At 39.0% G+C, this 22,466-nt stretch overlaps 1 protein-coding gene across 4 annotated transcripts in view; it reads right to left on the minus strand.

Annotated features, from left to right (window-relative positions):
* Positions 1 to 858: 858 nt before the first annotated feature.
* Positions 859 to 22,466, minus strand: part of CEMIP2 (cell migration inducing hyaluronidase 2) — a 96,036-nt gene continuing 74,428 nt past the window's right edge. For all 4 annotated transcript variants that reach the window (XM_014520067.2, XM_025204458.1, XM_006023821.2 and 1 more), the window contains exons 13-24: positions 19,615 to 19,746; positions 19,028 to 19,063; positions 17,852 to 18,007; positions 16,075 to 16,252; positions 12,996 to 13,211; positions 11,891 to 12,099; positions 11,185 to 11,364; positions 9,713 to 9,932; positions 6,463 to 6,561; positions 5,035 to 5,183; positions 3,440 to 3,543; positions 859 to 3,079 (exon numbers count right to left, since the gene is read on the minus strand). In XM_014520067.2, coding sequence (XP_014375553.1) covers positions 2,883 to 3,079; positions 3,440 to 3,543; positions 5,035 to 5,183; positions 6,463 to 6,561; positions 9,713 to 9,932; positions 11,185 to 11,364; positions 11,891 to 12,099; positions 12,996 to 13,211; positions 16,075 to 16,252; positions 17,852 to 18,007; positions 19,028 to 19,063; positions 19,615 to 19,746 — 1,876 coding nt within the window. In that variant the 3' untranslated portion in view covers positions 859 to 2,882. The remainder of the gene's footprint in view (positions 3,080 to 3,439; positions 3,544 to 5,034; positions 5,184 to 6,462; positions 6,562 to 9,712; positions 9,933 to 11,184; positions 11,365 to 11,890; positions 12,100 to 12,995; positions 13,212 to 16,074; positions 16,253 to 17,851; positions 18,008 to 19,027; positions 19,064 to 19,614; positions 19,747 to 22,466) is intronic.

Raw genomic sequence — 22,466 nt, forward strand, 5'->3', positions numbered from 1 at the left:
TTTATATAATAAATAATGATGAGAATACCCCTCTTTTATTTCTGTTATGGGAGAGTATATCAATTATGCTGTTTGTCAAACGTTTAGACCGACCCTGAAGACATGACTTTCCAAGTCCAAGCCCAGATTGTAGTTGAAAAGTATTTTTTATTATTATTAGTTTAGGGGCTTAACATGTTTGAGAGGGCCTTGCAATGGCCCTGATGATATGGATTTCATTCTGAAATGAGCCGTCTCTCAGGAGAACAATTTAGCATCACTTCATCAGATTCCCAGCTAAATCCTAATCCAAATTAAGACACCATCTGTTTGGTCCATCTCTTCTGTCATGACACGATCAATCTAATGAACTTTCAGAAAACTTGAATTATTCTGCCTTACAGATTACAAAACAGTGAGTGCACCAATAGCATTTTATAACCCACATACCCTGCCCTATTACTTAACATTTAGCATTATAAATAGCCTTGAAGACAGTCACTAACTAACCAAAATGATTACATTTAATAGCAGAAACAAACAATAAAATAATTGGAAAAGATGTAACTGAGTGAAGTGGTGTATAGTGTTTTTAAATAAAAGGCTGCTTATTTTTAATTCAATCACCTGAGGAACAATTAACAGACAAAAAGGATAGATTACTTCAAATGAAAAATGTAGACAATTTGTTAGAAATAGAGACACACCTGTCTCATTGGTGTGTATAATACTAAAATTGGAAGAATAAGCTACATTATTTGTGTTAAAAATAACCACAGTTCTGTCTACTCACTTCCATGCTCCCCCTTCTCTTCCCTGCCCCTCCCCATTAAAATGATCTTTGCAGTCTCTGAAATACTGACGTTTTCAGGGATTTAGACTCACCAAAGAACTTGCAGCCTCACAGAAATAAGTACCTTCAGTATGCGTCTTACAGCTTGCAGCTTGTTCTTGACAACAGGAACACGAAAAACAAGGAGGACCTAAACAAACCCAATGTAAAACTAAGGGGGAAGTATCCACTTGCATATATTGCAAAAATCAGAATTAAAAGGGAAGAAACTGCCCAATTAAACCGTGAGATGAATCAAAATGTACATCATGTTGCTGCATGGGAAGCCAATCCAAATAAAGCAGATCAAGAGTTTGAGCTAAGGATCTTTCCCACCAACTTCAAAACAGTAATAAAAATAAAAGGTTTAACCTGTAAAGCACAGGTCAGAGATCTTTTGCTTCCATTCATTTGTTTTGTAGTCTGAAGCTTTTAACTGCAACTCTTACTTGGTTTTCAGGGTGTAGCTGAATATGCAGACTAGGAGTCTAAAATTTAATAGAACAAAATCCTATCCTAGGCCCTAGCTGCTTTTGCAGCATTAGGGCAACACCATTAAACAACCAGGGTGAGTGCCCAATAGCTCAGCATAAAACAGTGAGGCCTCCTTACAGATCATGCTAATATTTTCTGCACTGGGGTTACAGGTGGCCCTTGCAGAGTTTAGATACATCATTAAAATATGCCAGCTGTCTGTTAGTTCCTGGAATCCTTCCCCTCCTTACCTCTGGTGCACTAGAACTACACCCAGTTTTACTGCAATTGAGACCATGGTACATGTGATACAAAGCAATGTCACACAGATACGCAGGTTAGCTTGGCATGTACTAGCTATAGAAAGGGAAGTAATATAACACATTAGCAAAACACTGGGTATGTCTACACATGCAATTATACGAAGCAATAAACTTAGTAGCAATTTGAGCCAAAGTAAACTACTCCTGGGCGCATCTGAATGTGTGCCCAGGACAGCAGCAAAATGAGCCAGGACAGAGCAGGCCCGGGCTAGCAAGGAGGGTCAGCCTCAAGCAGCGTTGGAGCTGGCTGGAGCACAAAGGTGCTCTGAAAATGTAGAGCTGTGTGGCTAAATGGCAGGCAGGAGTCTGGCATCCGGCTGGGTGGGCTAACCAGGTGCAATTTATGCTCAGGGCCAGTGTCTACGCATGCTTTTAATTACAGCAAATAACCCCAGCGTAAGATAGTAGCACTATCTTTACTGTGGCATTAATTCGTTTACTGAAGCCTAATGCTGTTGCACATATAAATAGTGACACTTTATAGCTAATTAGTCTACTCTGCAGTTAAGCCCATGTGTAGACAAGGCCACTAACACTCTTCTTTTGGGCAAAAGTAATCAGTTTAGGCAGAGCCTTGTGCTAACATGATTATGATATTTCTGGTCCTGGAGTAAGCCCTTGTACCTCTGCACAACACTGCCTTATATTGTGTAGACTCCAATATGTGAGTTAGCATGGAAACAACCAGCTTGAGGTATCTCTGCATGGTATTACACTATGACTTGTAAACTCATTCTTTGTATCAAGATGGGTGAGGAAAAGGACTTACACTCTTTAATATTTAAGGAAGTGGGTACAGCCCATAATCAGGCTGGCATGGATCTTGTGAATGTGTCAATCCACAGAGAAAAAATGGGAAATATAAAGATAGTGTAAAAGAGCAATTCAAACATCTTCTGAGACAGATATTTTAATGTTAAAAAAATCTTTCAAGTAATTCAAGGTGCACTCCAATATTTGCTATCAAACAACTTATCCCTATGGACACCCACAACTCCCAGGAATACAAAAAAGTATAAAATAAAATAAAACTGTTTACAGCAAATACAAATGTCTGAAAATCTCTCCAAAAAACCTGTTTATACAAATAGTTATAAATTCTTTAATATTTTGTACAACTAGAAGGTGCACAGACTGGCATTCAAGCGGTCAATGTAGGCATAAGTCTGTATCAAAAGTTTAAAATTGTTTACTTGGGATAATGGAATAGTTTAAAATGCCATAAATTAAAATAAGTTAGTTCACATTTTTCCAGCACTTATGTACATCAGTCTCTAATGTGCTCTTGAAGCCTGCTTTAACAGTTCCACATCTTTCCATCGGTTCACATTCCCTCTGGTGCAGCCATATTCTTCCAGTTGTATAGGTATAAATTTTTCGATCTGATCTAGCCCCTGTCCAGCAGGACTGGTAAACAGCTTAGTCCAGGATGGCTTAAAGTTTCCTCTGAACCCCAAGAATGCTATGCTGCCTGCAACAGAACACATTCAGAGTTACAGAAACAGCAGGTGAAATGGGGAGAGAAAAGGGGAAAAAAGGTCAAATCTCACATTCCACTAGATTCTACATACAATTTACAAGCAAAGGAACAAGAAAACCTCACTGAGAAATCCCACAGATACATGCATATTGTAGTAGTCTCAACTCTACATTAATGCCCCACCAAAAAGTAGTGTGTGTTTTATGTTAAAAATTATATTTTTCCCTGACAACTTCCTTTATCATACAATAGTTTGACATCCTAACTGGAGAGACAACTTAAGTGAAAGGTAAAAATATTGACTTCTCATAAGCAATTTGAAAGCAAGCTATATGTAAAAATTAAACAAACCCTTATTTTGAAGATATGCTGGTTTGGCTGTCCCCAGGGACATTAAGGCTTCTGAAATATTAAGGTTTCTTATATCCCCTCTTGTGCTCAGTAAAATTATTGACCTGTACCAGAAAAAATGAAGATGGAAAAACCAAACATTTACCCAAACATTTAACACAATTGCAAATATGAATGGTCTATTTCCCATGGAAGCTGGCTTAATAAACCCATTATCCTTGTAGCATTATTGTATATCAAAGTAATTGGGGAGGGGGAAGGAATGAAAAATGACCTATTTAAAATATCATCCATGAAAAAAATTGACCTTTAATAGTTAACCTTTTCTTTTGTAATAAAAATATCACTGATAATGTTAAAGATTACAGAAAAAGTCCTTTTACTAAAAACTAGGATTTTGTGACAATGTAGTAATATTGTCAATAAAGACTGGTAACAATATGTGAAAGTAAAATGATTTATTTTGAAACATTAGAAATTAAAATTCTGAAACTGCAGCTTTGCGAAATTAGTTTTTCTTTTTTGACAAGCTCATGGTACAACAACGCCACCTGCTTAAAAACTAGTTTATTAATGCTTTGCTGCCAGTGTATCATAGAAGTAAACCCTTGATTTATTAATGTGTTGTTGCAGCTGGCAAAGCAAACAAAACTCTGGCTTGCATCTACTGATGTATCTCAAGAAAGACCCAGGAAGTCAACCTCCCACTTTACTCGGCCTTGGTGAGGCCGCAGCTGGAGTATTGCATCTAATTCTGGCTCCACAATTCAGAAAGGATGTGGAGAAGTTTGAGAGGGTCCAGAGGAGAGCTGTGCGTGTGATCAGAGGACAAGAGAGCAGGCCTTATGAGGAGAGCCTAAGAGCCATGGGACTGTTCAGCCTGGAAAAGCACAGGCTCAGGGGTGACTTGATGGCAGCCTATAAAAGTACATAAGGGGTGTGCATGAGGAACTGGGAGAACGTCTGTTCACCAGGGCTCCCCAAGGGAAGACAAAGTCCAATGGTCACAAACTCCTGGAAGCCTGTTTTAGGCTGGACATAAAAACGTATTTACTGTCCGAGTCCCCAGGACCTGAAATAGACTCTGGACACTTTCAGGAAACACTTGGATGCCTATCTTAGTTGCTGGGATCATTTGACCCTAGCTGACTTCTTGCCCCTCAGACAGGGGGCTGGACCCATGATCTTGCAAGGTCCCCTCCAGCCCTAATGTCTATGAAATATTAAAGCATTGTAACTAATGATTTCACACAACTTAGTGTCCTTATTAAACCAAACTTTGTGCTTCCCACCACCTCTTACCACTACATAATGTATAGTTAATAAAGGAACCTTTGAAAATATAGGTGGGACATATTTTGGGAACTTATTCAAAATGTTTACATTCAAATTGCTTAATTTTTTCAAAGATAGTATAAATATAATAAAGGACAATTCAGCTGCTTTTCCTTACACTTCAATCTAAAAAATGTTTTTCAACTATTAAATGAGCTATGGCTTAACTACCCAGAGGAAGCACTCCCAGGGGTTCTGCACTGCAATGTAAAGCTCACCATACATTTTGCAAATAAATGAACAAGTTTATTGTAATATACCTTTGTGGTATTCCAGTTTTTAGATACTCCTCCATGCGTTTAACATCTGTTTGAAGAAACAACTTTTTTTCTGTCACTGTGCCACCACAGGCATCAACTACTACAGTGAATACACCAACATCATTGAAAGGATACCTATTTCCATTGACCTGAAATAAGAGTGGGAAGGGCAGAAGACAATGACAGAGAATGAAAGCTACTGCCTTTTTTAAAACTTCCATTTGTAAACACATTAATATTCTGCTGTACACATTAACTGTCAGAGTCATCAATAGGATTTATACTTAGCCGAGTGCATCATCCATAGTATGGTTACATACTATGTGTCACCGCATTCCTTTTATCTTATTGTAGCATAATCACACTCAGTGTCACTTATCCATAGTACATTAGATAGTTCCTCTTGATCTCTTTTACCAAAGGCTCCTTATCAAAAAGGCAAAAAAAAATCCTATAAAAATATCCCTTAAAAGTTTGCAATAAATAATTTCCCATGTTGCAAACGAACAGCACACATGACCATATTTTTAATGTTCATAGCAGTGGCTCTCAATCTTGTCAGACTCAAGGAAGTACAACCTCTTAGCTTTCACTTGAACACCAGAGCAATTTCTTTGTTGCAAAGAATTCAGAAAGACCACAAGCAGTCATAATGGATTCCTATATAACATTTCTGGCTTTATCATGAAAATTGTGTGTAGATGTTTGCACACCTGGCAGTGCAAGTACTGCACAGCACTCTTACAAGTTCTCATGGCACCTTGGTTGAGACTCACTGGTTCAGAGTTCAGAAGGCTGTTTACTTTACCAACATGGTTGTATTACGTTGCAAAGCAGTAATATAAATTAAGATTTAAAACTTAAGGTACGGAGGGTACTTGCAAATCTTTAACTCCAGCGCCATGTACAGTTTTCTTTTGGCTCCAGAAAAATGTCAACAAACCACGTGCAGTGCAACAATCACATCACTACACTTATCACTGAGTCAAAGTAAACAAACAAAAAAAATCAAAGTTTTTCAGTTCTAACTGTAGTTTTAAAAAGGTCTTAAAAACAACTTGGAATGAATGGTATAATTTGGTAAATATTCTGTCAGTGGAGAAATTATTTTTTATTTTTACTCAGTCAATCAAAGTTTAACTAGCATATACATATGATCAAAGTGATTTCATCAGGAACCTGATGAAGATTTTAAATCCTTTCCTGTTCTTATGCTTTTCAGCCAAGGTTTAAAAGGTGCTAGATGTTAGGTTCCAAAAATCCCCATTTAAGTAGATAAGTAAATGTCCCGACTGTCAAAACTACAAGCTCCAATTTAATTCACTGGAAGTAGGTTCTGCTTCATACAAGACTGTAGAAATGTGTAGCTAGCCTGATTCAAGGTGCTATGGGATAAGTCACTTAAAAGAAGACCAAATGATAACTTACAGAGATAAATGATTGATGACCACTTCGTAACTCTGCTTTACTCAGTGACTGAATCTGTACAAAGAGGTAGTTTCTGTGAGGATCACTGGTGAATGGCATCTAAAATAAAAAGAAAAAAAAAGTAAGACACGAGTATTTAGATACTAATTCTTACTAATACATACTGGATTCTTTTATGTTCTACACTACACTCTTAAGGAAAGGGATTGTGTTTTGTTGTATATCCACATATTGCTTAGCAGGTAAGTGTTGTTGTAACAGAAAATAATGCATGACAGAAGAAAAATGAGAAGCTAATGGAACCAAAATTCTTACAGCATCTTACAGACTTGCTTTGGATTTCAACTTCTGAGCCACTTCTCCATATGAAGTAATATAAACTTTAGAGGGAAGAAGCAGGTTAGCAAGATACCAGGATTTTCAACAAAATTCCTATTGATATTTTGAATTTTTCCTTGAGTAAAGCCTAGGGCAGTCAAATTGACACCGCAACAAATATTTCTAGGATGGTGACACTGTTTGAGGAAAAAAAAACTATAATGTCAGAAAGTGGAAATTAAAAGATGAAAAAGTAAAAAGGTAGAGGTAGATTTCATAAGAAAGTACCATATAAAGAGGACTGTATATACTGCAAAAATCATTTTCTTATAGAAAACAAGAACAGAATCACTGCATTGGGGGTGGAAGGGGACAGTGAAAAAAGTAAAAACATGAGGGAGTGGTAATGGAAAAGTTATAAAAAAATTGTATTTGTTCAGTTCTGTCTCTACGCATGACCAAAAGTGGAAGTGCAGCAGGTTTTCTTGAACTGGAAAAAAGATCCCTTTTTTACCTTTCAATTAGTTACTACCCTTACCTCTAACCACAGTTGGAGTAAAAAGAAAGGACAGTAGGTGCAGTGAGAAGGAGGGGGAAGGAAGGATGTAAGCTCAACTCCAGATATTTCTTCTAGGACAACTAGAAGAACTAGTTTGAACTAGAACAAACTTTGAACAAGAAGGGGCCAAAAAGGACCAATTCCTCTATAATCTTCAGCAATGACCAACCTGCACATAAAGCAAATAAAAAAGCAGGAGATAACACGAACTAATAGCCCCAGGCAGCTTAAACCATTTTGCTTTAATTTACAGGCATCCCAGCCATCTCCTTTCCTCCGGCTATTTCCCATTTCACTGCTATCCCAAAAACAGGGATGGAGAGTTGCTTGAAAGCCTCTACATTAGTTGTGTTCCACCTAAAAGATGCGACTTCTGGACTAGGAGATATCATTTTAAGGCTAGTTTCCACAGGTGACAATCCAAAGAAGCTGTTGCTTTTTGGCTGTGGCCAGATACCTTTTCCCTGCTCCTTTTCTAAATATGTTAATTCCAGTGCGGCTCCAAAGCAATGTTGAGGTTTCAACAGTTCACAAGAAAACTTTTTTTCTTATTGGTCTAAAGGACAAGCTTCCCCCACCCATTCCTTGCCCCAGTGATTCTTTGGATTTTCCACTGAAATATACCTCCTTTTTCCCCCCCTTTTAAAATCAGTTATTGCAAGAGAAAAGGTAAAATCCAGTGGCTTAACATACAATACAATTTGATCAGACCAGCAATTTCACTGCTAATTTGCAGTGCAATGCTAAAATTTAACACCAGTAGATCCCAGCATCAAAAAAAAAGCTGCCACTAAAAAAAAAAATAAGGCAGCATGGTACAAGTGGCAACAGCCAGCAGAAATGGCGCCTGGTGGACCAGTGCCACACACTGATCCAGCTGGTCAGAGCCTGGCCGGCAGCCAGTGTTGCTGCTGCCCTGGGAGGCCCCCAGAACTCCAGGTAAGGCTGCTGGGGCCAGTCCCCCCCACACTCTACCCAGATCACTTTGCCATGCACCAGAGCGCACATGCAGGTGCATACTCCTGGGACTAAAAGCAGCAGAACAAATACGTGCCGCTGCTATTTGTCCCATGGGAAACACACACCTCTACACATGCACACTTGTCTGGACATGCCTTAAGTGTCTGATATTTTTACTAGTTTAAAAAATAACTTTTTCCTGGAAGAGATCCTTGTCTTTTTGGGAACTCTATGTGGGACTGACAGGAATTCTGGGTCAACAACAGCAGCAAGATGCAGCTGAACAAAGTCTATCAGCAGAGCTGTAGAGAAAAGGTCCCTGGGAAGAGGTACACTGCTCCATGCCCAGCCGCTGGGGGTACACTGACCCCAAAAGGTTGAAAACCCCTGCTCTAATGCGTCGGAGGACACGGAAAATAGTGCCTCATCTTCTTGGGATCCTTTTATGAACTGGAATACTTCCTCATTTCATTGCTTTCCCCCAGAAACAGGATACAAAGGACATCTCAAAGTATGACTCTTACTTGCAACAATTCATGGCAACTCTAAGGACAATGAATGAGTTTGATGCTGACACAGGTCACGAAGCCAGACATTTAGCCTGACAGGGGCTGGTCAAGGGCACTGCCAAGGCTTAGGCAGGAAGGTATACCTCAGGGCTCTTTACAAGAAACCTGAAAGCTCATGAAGCCATGCCAGGATATTCCAGCTAAAGTCCCTAAAGAAGCCAAGCACACCTGAAGTGGTGACTCCCTGCCCTTTCTCCCTTGGGAAGCGAAGGTTCAGTGAACTGTGCAGTGAGACATTACGTGAGCCTCCCACAGGCATACTGCACTGAATGCATGTACCAGTCTCTAAAACAGTGGCTGAGCAGGACACACACCTTTTGAACTCTCTACGGGACCCAGCAGACACTCAGGAATAACTTGAAGCAAGCAGCCCCAACTAATCTACAAGAAGAGAAACTAACTAGCTTGCTGACACAAGAGCTGATTCTGTTTAGCACAAGAGTGAGAGGAAGAAAGGGGAGAAACAGCATGCTCCTCTATACAGCGGGAACAGATCATGTCAACTCAGTTCAAGTGTGCTCCTGGACACAGCAGCAGACATTGCATTGTTATGTGGTTCTTTAGCTCAACTCTAGAAGTGCCTTAAACCAACAGGGAATGCACAGAGGTTGTTAAAGACCACCCTTAATTCACAGGTCAGAAACAAGACAGAGGGTCCATTTGATTACATGTGAAGAGACTTTCTTATCAAAATGCATATTATATGGTACATGACAGCAAACTTTCCAGTTTGCCTGCTTCTCTCTTTCACGAGTACCAGTTTTCATTTAAATGCCTTATATTTAAGCAATCTTATCTACCTGTTCATAAACCATGTTTATATATTTGTATTTTTTTTTTTTACCTGATTTGTGCCACAGTTTTTGCATGGTGTAGTAATTTTGCCTGGCATTGGCTTTATAACAGCTGGTGCTTCATAGTACTTTGGATAAGCTTTTGTCATGCAGTTGCTGATCTCTTTTGACCAAAGTGTGGCTTGAATCTTGATTCTTTCACATCCCTGAGATGAACAATAACTATGACCCTCCCGGTTATATTTGGCTTGAAGATATAAGAACAGTAATCTAGACAAGGAAAAAAAAATACATGTGACTGGATAGATAGTTGATGGGATAGATATTTACATTAAAAACTCTCTCTAAGACTTTTAATAAAGTGAACATAAAAAAAAATCTCAGTTTTTCAGAAGTCAGGAAACAGAAGTATTTATTTCTATGTCTACAGAGCTACAAAATGTTCCCTCACAATCATTACTGCAGTAGGGAAACCTTTAATGATATACAGTAAAACTACTTACAATCACAATGATTGCTCAATTGTTATTTTCTGCACACCTCAGAAGAAACCAAGTCATTGAAAAGAGTAATTTTTATACCGTACATCTTAAACAAAGGTTCAAAAGTAGATTGATCATTTGGAAAATAACATATCAGCCAAATCGGCCATCAATAGACAAAATGGCTGCACAAGAAGCAAGCAAATTTTAGAAAACAGATTTTTTTCCTTTACTACTGTGATTATTGTGCAAAAAGCATAATAACCGCATCCTACTTGGGAGAAACATAACACTGGTAATGACTACTATCACTTCAATAGATGCTTATCATGTCTGGATAATGAAAAAAACCCTAAATATCCAAAGGAAAAAAACTGTGCTCATCTGTTTATCTAATCTACTACACTCACTAATCAGATTTTAAAAAAATCCTAAACCTCAACCCTAATAATTTGAGTGGAATCAAAATGAGATGATGCAAACAAACAAAACCATGCTAAAGGAGGTCTTGTTACAGCTCAGGTATAACATTTTAAAAGTGGCTAAGTGATTTAGGAGGCTAATGACCATTTTTTAAGATTTATTCAACCTTAAATCCAAAAGCCACTTTTGAAAATAGGACCTAGGAGTTCCTGGATAATTTTGCTCCCTTCCCCATAGTCATAAACACAGGTTTGAGTTCCTCCTGGACAAAACAAGAATTTTCTTGAACTCTAATATTTATATTTAATAGACAAGTTATGAGCTGAAAAGTACCAACAGTGTGGTATTTGAGATACCACAGTTTCCCCCTATACTTGGAATAGGAAATAACTGTGGTAACTACAGTATCCATTGGGAAATGCTGACTTGAAGATGACTGCAGTTGTAATTACAAGTAACTTAAGTACTCTTCCAAACATTCATTGGTGGCCTACAATTTCTATCCCACAGGAACCTTCCTCATAAGCAGATGTCTCAACACTACCAGACTAGCAACTGTACAATTAAACAATGACAGAAATGTCCTGATTTTTTTATTCATCTATTTTAAAAATTACCCTGTGCTGTTGTCAAAATAAAACTTTTTCTCTGATCGATGCTTCTTCAGTTCTGATATGGAAGATACAGCAGCATATTCTCCAATACTATAGAATCCAGATGCCCTTTGGAAGACATCAAATGTGACTTGAAAGGTTGTACCTGATGGATAACAAAGACCAACCTGGATCCATTCATTCCTGAAAACATAGGGAAACAAAATTGTTACAGCTCGTTCATTTGAATAAACTTTATGACGTTATGGTTCAGACTGTAAATAGGTTTAGAGATGCCATAGTTACCTTTTAACAGATAATACAACAGGAAAAAATAAAAATGTACCAAATCTAACCATCAAATAGATGGCTTGCAACACTGTGTGAAAAATGACAACACCCACTATAACCCTCTGGTAAAAGTTGTCACTTTTTCACTTTGAGATATTTTATTCTATTTGGATGCCTCTTAAATGCCACCACATCAAACTGTTTAAGATTCTACTCTGCACAGCTTCATACCGTAATAAAACAACAATGAATGTCTTTAACACTTTTCTCCTGCAGAACACTTCATGTGTGACTTCATACAACTTTGCTTTGGTCTGCAGTTTATGCTATTGCTGTTAATGCATCTTATTTCATATAAAAGTCAAGTTGGTTCCTTATGCATGCATACTAATTCTGCAAAAGATGAGGTCAAAGCCGATATGAATCGAGGGTGACATACTTGTTAAAGTTAATGATGTAAAGAAAAGTGGTTTGTGGAGCCTGTCCGTTCCAATGTATTGTATAGCCCTTCTGAAGCATCACTACTGGCTGGTACTGTTGAAAGGCAGCTCGCTGGTTAATACCTCGAAGTGCCATGGGGCTGCTTGGGTATTCATCACGTACAATGGTCATAGTAAGATTCTGTGGGTTCCATGTCTGGATGTACACCTTAAAATATTATCCAGAAGGAGGAAAGGCTCAAATATTATCAGAGACAAAAACATATACTGATGGGGGGAGGGGGAAGAGGAGTTCATACAGAACATGAGCAAAACTACTACCAACCACAAGATAGAACTGAGTTAGGCACTGTGTGCAGATGACAGACATGACATGGTCTGGGAAAACTTATAATTTTAGTAGACACCACAGAAAGGAAGATGCATTTTTCCTTTTTTTTTTTTTTTTTAAACAGACATGAGAGCGAGCATGATCAAATGACCTATGTAAGATCACACACAATTTGTGGCAGAATTGGGAAATAATCCCAGCAGATCAGGGGGTGGCAACCTACTGCCATTTGAACCAGCCTGTAGACGTGGGGTTCGGTGGCATTTGGCAGTGGTTACTGTGCTAGCATGGAAAAAGAACAAGCTATAGGCACGCTCTCCATCACCCTGCTAGGCAGAAGCGGCAGCAGCAGTTGGATCCTTATCCTGCCTGCCTACCTGCCTTGTGCTTACCCAAACTGGGCAACTCTGCTCCTAAAAAAGGTTACTGAACACTGCAGTAGATGAACTGGTGTTCAGGAAGCTCTTTCACATCTTAATGATAGGCTGACAAAACCCAGAATCCCATAATATAAGAACATTCCCAGATTTATTTGCTATCAATAAATAAATTCACTACACAAAGATTTTCTTTTGCTTGAAAACTTTTTATAACCTAAATCCCTATTGCCCCAGTATCTAAATAGAGAGGTTGAATGTAAAATTAAGACGACCAGTGTAAATTAACTTTAAAAAATCCATAGAAATCAATTCTACAGTTTAACAGGCTTTTTCATTAAGTCTTTTGACAACAAATTAAACATGGAATACACAAAAATACACAATAGTTCCAACCTGTGCATACGTCCCACTGCAGATCACTCCATTCCATTTTGTAACATTGATGCACTTTGGATGTCTGATCAAGTAATTATCCATTCTGCCAACATAAGTGTCTTTATATTCAGTCACAGAACCATCTAAATCATGGAATATTGAGTTCTTGTCACCATCCAACTCACCATCTTCAAACCAAGGACCAGGTTTTCCAAAGAAGACTTTCAAAGAAACCTGACAATAAAGGGGAAGTGAAACATTTCAATTAAGTTTCCTAAAACCAAATTTAAGTCACTGTGCTATATTTACAACCAAGTGAAACCAATAAATATTTCCACACTGAAACCAAGTTGCAAGTTAGGGAAATTATGAGCAGAACAAAAACTTTCTAACAAATACAATGTAATCTTGCAAAAACAGTTTGTAGTGGACATGGTTTTTTTTCAGCAAATAAATTAGTAAAAAGTTTGCAAGTATAACTAGGGTTGAACTACTTTCTGAATTTGCATTACTACTTTTATTACTGGAAATTCATGACTTCAAGTGACCCAGGGGGATAAAGGAATTATACTGAATATTAAAATACACATTTGCAGTGACTTGGTTTTGAGTTCAAAGAGCATCAAATCCAAACTAAAACCCTATCTACTCACAGCAATTCCTGCCTAAGCTATAGCCACATCAAAGGCTTCACTCATAAGACTGATGGCCTAAGCTGAAAATAAGAGTTGCAGTTCCCAGCCTCAACAGAGGCTAGTGATTTTAGGAAGTTCAGACACCTTAGGCCTCATGTTTCCTTCAAAGAACTTCTGGATGGAAAAGACTTAAATCATCCTGTCAATTTACCTATCGGTACAGTGCATTTACTGAGATTTCATCAAGTTCAGTGTTACAGCACACTATGTATAGAGTTTCTGTGTTTGTAGAAATGGTTGTACAAGCTAAGATGTTATTCACTGAAGACTGATATAGTGCTCCATTCCTAAAACTTTTTAGCTGAGATCTTTTCTTCTTTGAAACATGGGATTGTAACTTTAAACGGAGAGGGCAGCAAGCCAGGAGCACAGGCAGGCCATTAGGCAAAGGGGAAACCTCTGTGTGTGGCTGGGGATCCACATGATCAAACGGGATGGAGTTTATAGGCATATAATGTAGGCCACGAGGAAAGACAGGCAGTCTGGCATACTGCAGGGAGTGGAGATCTAGGGAGAGAGGGGTGAAAGAGCCAGCCTGGCAAACACCAATAAGAGCTGGGAAGTGAGAGCCCCAAGGGAAATTGGTAGAGCTTGAAGGGTGGCATAAACCCCGAGTGGGGAAGAGTTTTTGTTGAAAGCACTGTGTTTAAGTTGATCCCAGAGGACTGGATTGTGGCTTTGGTGGTAGTATGGAAGACAACAGGGCATCTCATATAGAGCTCTGTAGAGGTAAGGGGGCTCAGCAACATGAGAACAACCTTGCTCGGGTCAGGGACCAACGTGGATGAAGAGTCCAAGAGGGGCAGGACCAGAACTGGGGCACAGATGCCAAGATCTGGGGCAGTGGCGCTATGGGAAGGATGCAGCCAGAGAGAAGGGGCAAAAGCTGGGAGGGCTGAAGCCTTAACAAACGTTTGAGGCCTAAGGGTGCTAAGTGTTGCGGTAGGGTCAGGCGGCCCTCCAAAGTGTTCAGTTAACAACTGTGAGGCATAGGCATGGCTACAGGGAAGGATGGAAGCCACGAATACAGCTCATAAGGCACTTGGTGACCCATGGCACTGACAGGGCCAAATGGACGACAGTCTAGAGCCCTATGGGGCAAAACAGACTGGCTGGTCAAGGACTTGGAGCTCACTTTGGAACCCTAGGGCAGCCTCCCTATACTCCATAAGAAACATCAAAGTGTGGCAGGTGATATTCAAGAAGGATGGTACCCTTAGGAGCCAGAGCAGGGCAGGAGTCACTGGTTCACCAGGAGGCATCATGGCCATCTTTGTGGCCAGGACCTTGCTACAGCGACAAACATGAAACAAGTCCTGCCCTCAATAGATACAAACACTTCTTATTTGTATGAATACGCTTAGTTTTCATACATATTCTGCAAAGCATCGTTTAAACAATCCTCCATTGGCATGTATTTAAAAAAAATAAATACAGCTTTGCATTTAGAATCAATCTTAAAAGAATGCGTCTTCAACATGCCTGCACAGCTATTCACCTTGAGCTTCATGCCTCCCTATGCTCCAGAGCACAGTAACTGGGCAACAAGTGAATGTGAGCTTTTTTTGAACTTTCTACTGTTTTCTGCAGAAAAGCATGTCTATTCTTTATCAAAAATAAGGTACCTAAGTAACTCTTGCAATGAAACAAAAAAGGGAAGTAAGTTTCCAGGGTAGCAATATATAAGCATACCTTAATATAATTATCTATGAAAATAGGCTACTCAATGCATGGATTTCAAAATTGGGGTTTTTTTGTGACACTTGGCCAAAGCCTGTGTGTTGGAAACTTCAGTAAATGGGCACTTTTAAAAAAAGAATTTCCCATACTTTCATGTAGGTTCAAGGACAACACTTAAAACAATTTCAGTACTCCAATATCTGGCTGAAATAAGGAAGTTTAAAAATGTGGCAACAAAACAAAGGCTAGGTTTCAAACTTCAGAAGTACAGTTCAGCTTCACTTCATGCAAAGGCTGTTCTTAGCTAATACTTAGTCTGAATCCCTACTTCTCAATGTTCTTGTGGGATAGACCCCCAGAACTGGACTGCAAAATATGCATCACCTATCCACCTAAGTGTTTGGGAACTGGCTAAAGCAGCCCAAGAGGTCTTTAGAGAAGCAGATTTCCCTTTTCCAGATGCCACTTCAAGTACCCCAGTGACTTCAGCTGGAGGGAACAGGACCCCATGGAAAAAGCAACATAGGTGGAGTCAAAATAGGAGCAGACATGTTGTGGTCCAGGATGGAGGAAATGAAAGGACATTGCTTCATATCTGTTCCAATGAAAGATACTCTGCATGGGACACAGGAAGCACAACATACATTCTTCACTATTCCAAATGCTCCTACTTTCCTCTTTTTATCCCCACTCACTGAAAGGAAATTTTGCAATAGGCTTACATTTGAACCAAAGTTCACAAGAGAAATGTTGTTTTTAGGTGTCATCTGCCAGGAGTTCTTCATCAGGAACCCAATTGCACTGGTGAATCTATCAGGGGTTGGTACAAAGTTTGTGAATGTGCATTTGGTAAGATGAACAGGTCCATCATAAATCTGAAAACCTCTGATTGGAAATGTCCTATTAAAAAAAATAAAACATTTAAGACACACAAGTACTCTACTCATACCATTCAGGATCCCTGAGATATAATATTTTCTTTTGTTTTTCAGCTTTAAGAATGCAGAGCTAAAAACAGATTCCAGAGTAGGATGTTATAAGTAAGGGAAATCTTGACTGTATTCAAATCTACACGGTACTAAGGGTGAGGCTCCTTTCTATTATTAGTGGGTATTACTACTGCCTGCAGCCTCACTTAACTCCCATCTCCTTCCTCTTACTTTGTAGAGTGCAGGAAAAGAGCTACTCCATAAGTGCCCACCGCACATGCTCAGATTGGCAGAGAACTCTAAACCAAATCTCTCCTACCCTTGTGAAACCAGGGTGGGATCTGGCAGTGGGTAATAAGTCTTAAGCAGACCACTGAAAGAAGTGAAGAAGGTTCCTATATAAAAGGAAAATTGAGTTGGACTGGTTGCCATTATTAATTCCCACCTGGCATCCCAGTTCCCATAGCCATAGACTCTTCCTTCCTCTCTACCACACCCTATTGTTTTACAACCCATAGGGTCATAGGACATCAGCAATTGTTACTCATAGCAATTCAAGGTACTAGACTGGAAACAGACTTACAAAGGCACAATTCAGCATGCCAGACAGTTTCTAGAGGGTACAGAAATCAACTGCTGAACTGATTAAAATTCCTTTTTGTTACTAGATCAAACACACATTTTAACACTAATGTATCATTACTATTTCAGTTCCTGGTGCAGCCAAAGTGTTAAATTGTTGTTGCTTATCAACTAACAAAGATTTATCAGGAAAAGGATGACCTAAGCCACCCCTTGTATTAAAGAGGTGTATCAACTACCGTTTGAGATCTTTCACATCCGACAATACATAAAGAAAAGAATAGAAGAAGTAGCTGTTTACACATAGATAAGTTTATCTGCTCAAGAAATAAAGAAGACACCCAAAATAAAGAGACACCCATTATTAGGAACTAGGTCTCTTGTTTCTCTCTCTCTGCAGTTTGCAGGCAGATGACAGCATTAGAAATGAGTTTCTATATAAATCACACAGAGAAACATTTTTGCACTGTGCAAGGTGACAATAATTTAGTAGAGTAGTCCTAATGTAAATAATGGCTACCTTTCTTTTAAATGTGCAAAGGAATGTAATGTCTTGAGAATGGGTTAATGCCATAGCCCAGAAATGGAGAACTGCTTATTCTCAGAAGGAGACGGAATAAACAGAGGACTACAGGATGCAAGTAAATGCCAACAGTGTTAATTTTTCTGAGGTAAGTACTTGGTCATCAAGAATAAGGCTGAGAAGTTCAAACTAATAACAAATAGGCCTGAATGTAGTAATCTAACTATAATAATTTCTGGTCAATGCTTTTCTTGGCCAGATTCAAATGCTGGAATGGACTGAAAGATAGTATATCCTGCTATTAAGCCCCCAAGACAATTTGTTTCCCCTCTGGCATGTTCAACATTAACATTGGATCACACAGAAAGTGGATACTTTAATTTTCAAATTTTTGCTGCCATTACATTAGGCAGAAAGGGTACATTTTTGAAAAAGCATCTCTGTTTTGCCTGCTGAAACACTGACCGATTTCTAGGCAGGGTGCGATTTTTATTGTCTGTTCCTCCAGTTCCCCAGTATTTGTTTTGGCCACCCTGGATGCCATAGTTCTTGCTCTCGCCAATAAAAAGAGATTCTGATACTTCCTGGCTGGAACCTTCGTCACTTGGAAAACTTCCATCACTATAAAAAGCAAATCAAAGTTTACCTCTACTGCAGCAGAAAGTTGTAAACATGTTACATTCAAGAAGATGCTACCATCTCTAATACTTTTTTTTTACTGTTAACTGAATCAAAACAAGTTAAGTTTTTTTTTTAAGCACATTATAATAAATGAAGCAGTATAATTAATTCTTGATTTAAAAAAATAAAATCCTAGCCTTTAAACATGACAGCTAAGTGATGTAATGTAGACACCTGCGTGTGCGTGTATGTACACACACACACACACACACGTGCAGATAAGTATTGGATGTTCTCATTTCAGTACTTCAGTCGTCCTTCAGGAACATATATGTTCAATACATAAACTTTTAAGGGTTAACATAACATTAAAAATCGGTCTGGTGAACCACTGATGCCACTTAACACTCCACCATTATGGTTTGATGCATCAAAGGGATTAAGCTGCAGTCCCCAGGTTCTTGCTAAGTTACTGCTCTACCCATTGCCCTGGCTGAAACAGATGGAGTCTCCAGGCTCCCTCTCCCTCCTTCAGCTTCTACTTCCTGTTCAACCCAAGGGGGTACGGCAGTGCAGCTTGTCTTGTCTTGCCTTGTCTTGGAGAGCTGAGGGTGAGGCGGGCGCCACATGAGCATGTGGTACAGCTGTGGGAGGGGGCATCCATGTGGGTGGTGATGCAGCTGTCTTGGGGGGGAGGGGAGCCTCCATGTGGCTGGAGGGGCAGTGGCTTGCCCTGATAAGACCCTTCTGGTACAGCTCAGGGCTGTGTGGCCCTGGCCTTTTGGGAATTGGACATCCCTGTACCAAAGTATTAATTTTTGACCAAGGACCAAAAGCAAACATATAGTCCACTTCCAATTCTCTTGCCTTTAAAAAACAATGGAAATATAAAAATGCCATGATATCACAGCCTTAGAATCACACCGACTTCCCAAGATTTGACACATATTTTCAAAATTTCTAGATAAGCAAGATTATATTAGGCTTTTTCCATGTTTTGTCCTTAAAAGAGGTACTCACCTGGCAAATGTTAAACCTATTCCATTGTCAGAAAACCTACAAAAGAAAGTAATTTTAGCAAAGAAAACTTCAAACCATTTATAAGAAAATTATATTATTTTCCCAAAAGGATAAAACAGATTGACTTCAAAATGAACAGATATTGTAGAAACAGAAAGAAAAACTCAGATAATTTAATTGATAGCTATTGTACTTACAGATGCTAGGTGTCTTAAAAGCTGTAAAATCATTTTTACTTATTTTTAAAGTGGCAATATGATAGTTCCAGAGAAGCCTCAAATATCTTACACTAACTATTATGTAAGTATTCTCCATGATTTCAATTAACTTTGAGTTAATTGTTTTCATTATGCCACTTTAAACCATTATGTGTCTTTCTATGCAATCCTGAGAGCTTCATTTGATTCTACTTAGTGGAATGAGACAGTTAAAGTCCCCATAGTTTAGCACTGATATTCTCTCATGACCCCATCTTAATACATTTTTATAGATTTCACAATGCATATTTTTACTTAATTCTCCAGGCTTTTACACCCTTGTCCAGGAGAATGTCTTACAGGAGGCAGAATTATCTTTTGGACACCTACCCAGAGTTCTGAATGAGGATATCTCCTCCTCTGACCCAAGCCCCATGATCATTGTTTTTAAAAGAGATTAGTCTGTCAATCAGAGCAGCAACTCGCGGCTTCTCAGGGTCTGCATTTTGATGAGGTCGAAACCTTGGGAAGAGGAAAAACAAGGCTTGAAATGAAAATATCTGAATTGGCTCCGTGTATGGGAACACACATACAGTGCTGTAGTATATATCAAGACATAAACACTTGTACTCTTCAGAGGCAAAAACAGCATTCTGCTGTGTCCAACACAAAAGGAGAGCAGAGTCAAGTCAAAAGATGATGGAAACCAGAATTGAAACTTCACCAAGTGCATCTACAATTCTTCATTCTCATACCACAGCTTCTCTAGGAATCTGATCACCATCTTCTTGGGAAGCACAAAGACAGGGGAGCACAGACATCTGCCATAAGGGAATAGCACACAAATATTTGATAATTTTACATCCCTCACACACCTAATTTTACACCCCTCATTATTCTTCACACACCTTCCTTCATGTCTTTTATTACCTCCTTTAATCCTTGCAGCATTAATTCAGGGTTTGGAGGGAGAGAAAAGATGACAGTTGTCCTTGGTAGGGTATGCAAGGCCATTTTTGCTACTGCAAACAGACAGCTAGAGGACTGGCTAATGACTGCTCCATCTTGGATCTCTCAAGCGAGATTGGTTTTGCAAAGTATTCTTTATCTGAGCAGAACTGAAGTGTTTCTCCTCGACTCAAATCTGTGCTCCACAGTTTGCAACCGAGCCAGTCTCTTGTGGTATGGTGGCTGCAAACTTTTTTGGTCCATGGGAGCAATATAGATAAACTCTTACCCAGAAGATAAGAGAAACAAGGAAGACGGAAGAAACTGCTGGTCAGACTGGTGGAAGCAGCCAGATGATTTCATGAAAGCTTAAGGTACATTTCAAGAGCTATGGACAGTTTGCCAGTCAGATACACAAACTATGGCTAATAAGCATCAGATCAGACAACAGAACTGTATGAAGATTACCTAAAAAGCTTTGTAAACGTTTTCCTCCCACCCTACCCGGGAAAATTATTATAGTATATTACAAAATTATTTTAAGTTAGAAAGACTTCCCACTGAGTGATGCAATAAAAATCTCAAGTTCTTGTTCCACTAACAGTATTTAAAATTATCAAATATTTATGATATGTTAAGTTCTTTCAGCAAGAGTTTGCACAGTCCTACACAAGTTATAAACTGTGTAATAAAGGTCTGGTCTTGTTGATCAAAGAAATGTAATGGATTCCACAAGCAACAATAAAAATATTTTAAATTAATAAATAAATCAGACAAGTAATTATTATTTCATGTTTCTGTCTGTATGATGATAGATGTATGATTTTAAATAGCATTTCCTCAAAGCTCTATAAGACACTTTTACTTGATAGCTGATGATTATTAGGTTTTTTGTACCAACATGCGATAGTTCCTAGCATACTGTATATTAAACAGGAAGAACACGATCTATCTGTATGCTTTTCCTCAGCTGCATCTATGTCACCTGAAGCATTGTGATCCTTATCTAATCTTCAATAACTATCCCCTTGCTATTACTGATCCTGAAACCACTACACACATATCTTACTAGAAAGTGGTTCCCAGCCCTTTGTTCTTTTTCCTTCAGCAACACGTGCTCATCTTATAAATGTCAATTCCCACCCCCTCCAGCCTCCTTGGACATAACATCTTTCTGACATCATCCTTCTCCTAGTACCCTTCCAAGTTCTCTTGCTCCCACAGCATGCATCCTGACTCCTGTCTCCAGCTACTGATAATATTTAAGATCCTTCAAACTCTTTTAAGGAAGTTATTCTAAAGAAATTATGTTTTAAATCCACTAGGTCTTTGTCTTACTACCAAATCTTTCTTACACAGTTAAAAAAAAAAAATCTCAGAGAGGTTCTGGTGTGGCCATGCTCTATTTCAGTCACTTGGGCTGTTTCTACAAGTGCTCTGGGAGTGAGGGAGGCAGCCACGGGATGGAGGTGGGTGCTTTAATTAGAGCAGCTCTGAGAGCCGCTCTAATTAAAGCACCATGTGTATTAGTGTCCCCATGGTGAAAAATGGTGGCAGGGGTGCTTTAACTAACCATTTTTTATTGCAGGGACATTAATACACATGACACTAGAGTCTGCTGGAGCACAGTAATTACCACACTCCAACAGACTCAACTGAGTCTGCTGCAACATATAATTATAGTGTGTTGGAGCAGCCTTGCTGCACGTGTATAGGTGCCCTTTCTTTCCATACTTTTGTCTTCCTCTGAGCAAATTGCACGTTCCTATAAAGCATATTCTTCAAAATTTTGCCCTCTCTATCCACACCCATATCTAACATTTAACTATTTCCATCCTAAACAAAGGTCAATTAAATGTATACATACAGTAATATGAAAAATCGCCACTGTGAGAATAAGACAATTAAGACTTACGAGTCTTTATTTCACAAAAAGGAACCATGAAAGAGAAAATAGTTGGGAACCAACAACTTCTGGGACGCAGCATGTTGCAATGGATACATGATCAACAGTAGTAAGAAGATAGTTGTCAAAGAGAGGCAATACTGGTGGTTGTAAGCACTAAAATTTTCTTCTACCAGCTGATATCCAACTGACTTTGTTTTTATGGGGCAACTATCCTGCCCTTCAAAATAAGTGATTGTGCATTATCATCCTAGTTCCATCCACTTTTCTCTTTCAAGTGGCAACCTACTTCAGCAAATACCAACACCTCCTTCCCAAAAACACACCTCAGAATTTTCCTTGTCCTTAAGTTATGCTGCTAAAGTGTGCGTGGGTGTGCACGCACTCA

Source organism: Alligator sinensis, unplaced genomic scaffold (genome assembly GCF_000455745.1).
Source record: "Alligator sinensis unplaced genomic scaffold, ASM45574v1 scaffold308_2, whole genome shotgun sequence".
In the NCBI taxonomy this organism is placed as follows: Eukaryota; Metazoa; Chordata; order Crocodylia; family Alligatoridae; genus Alligator; species Alligator sinensis.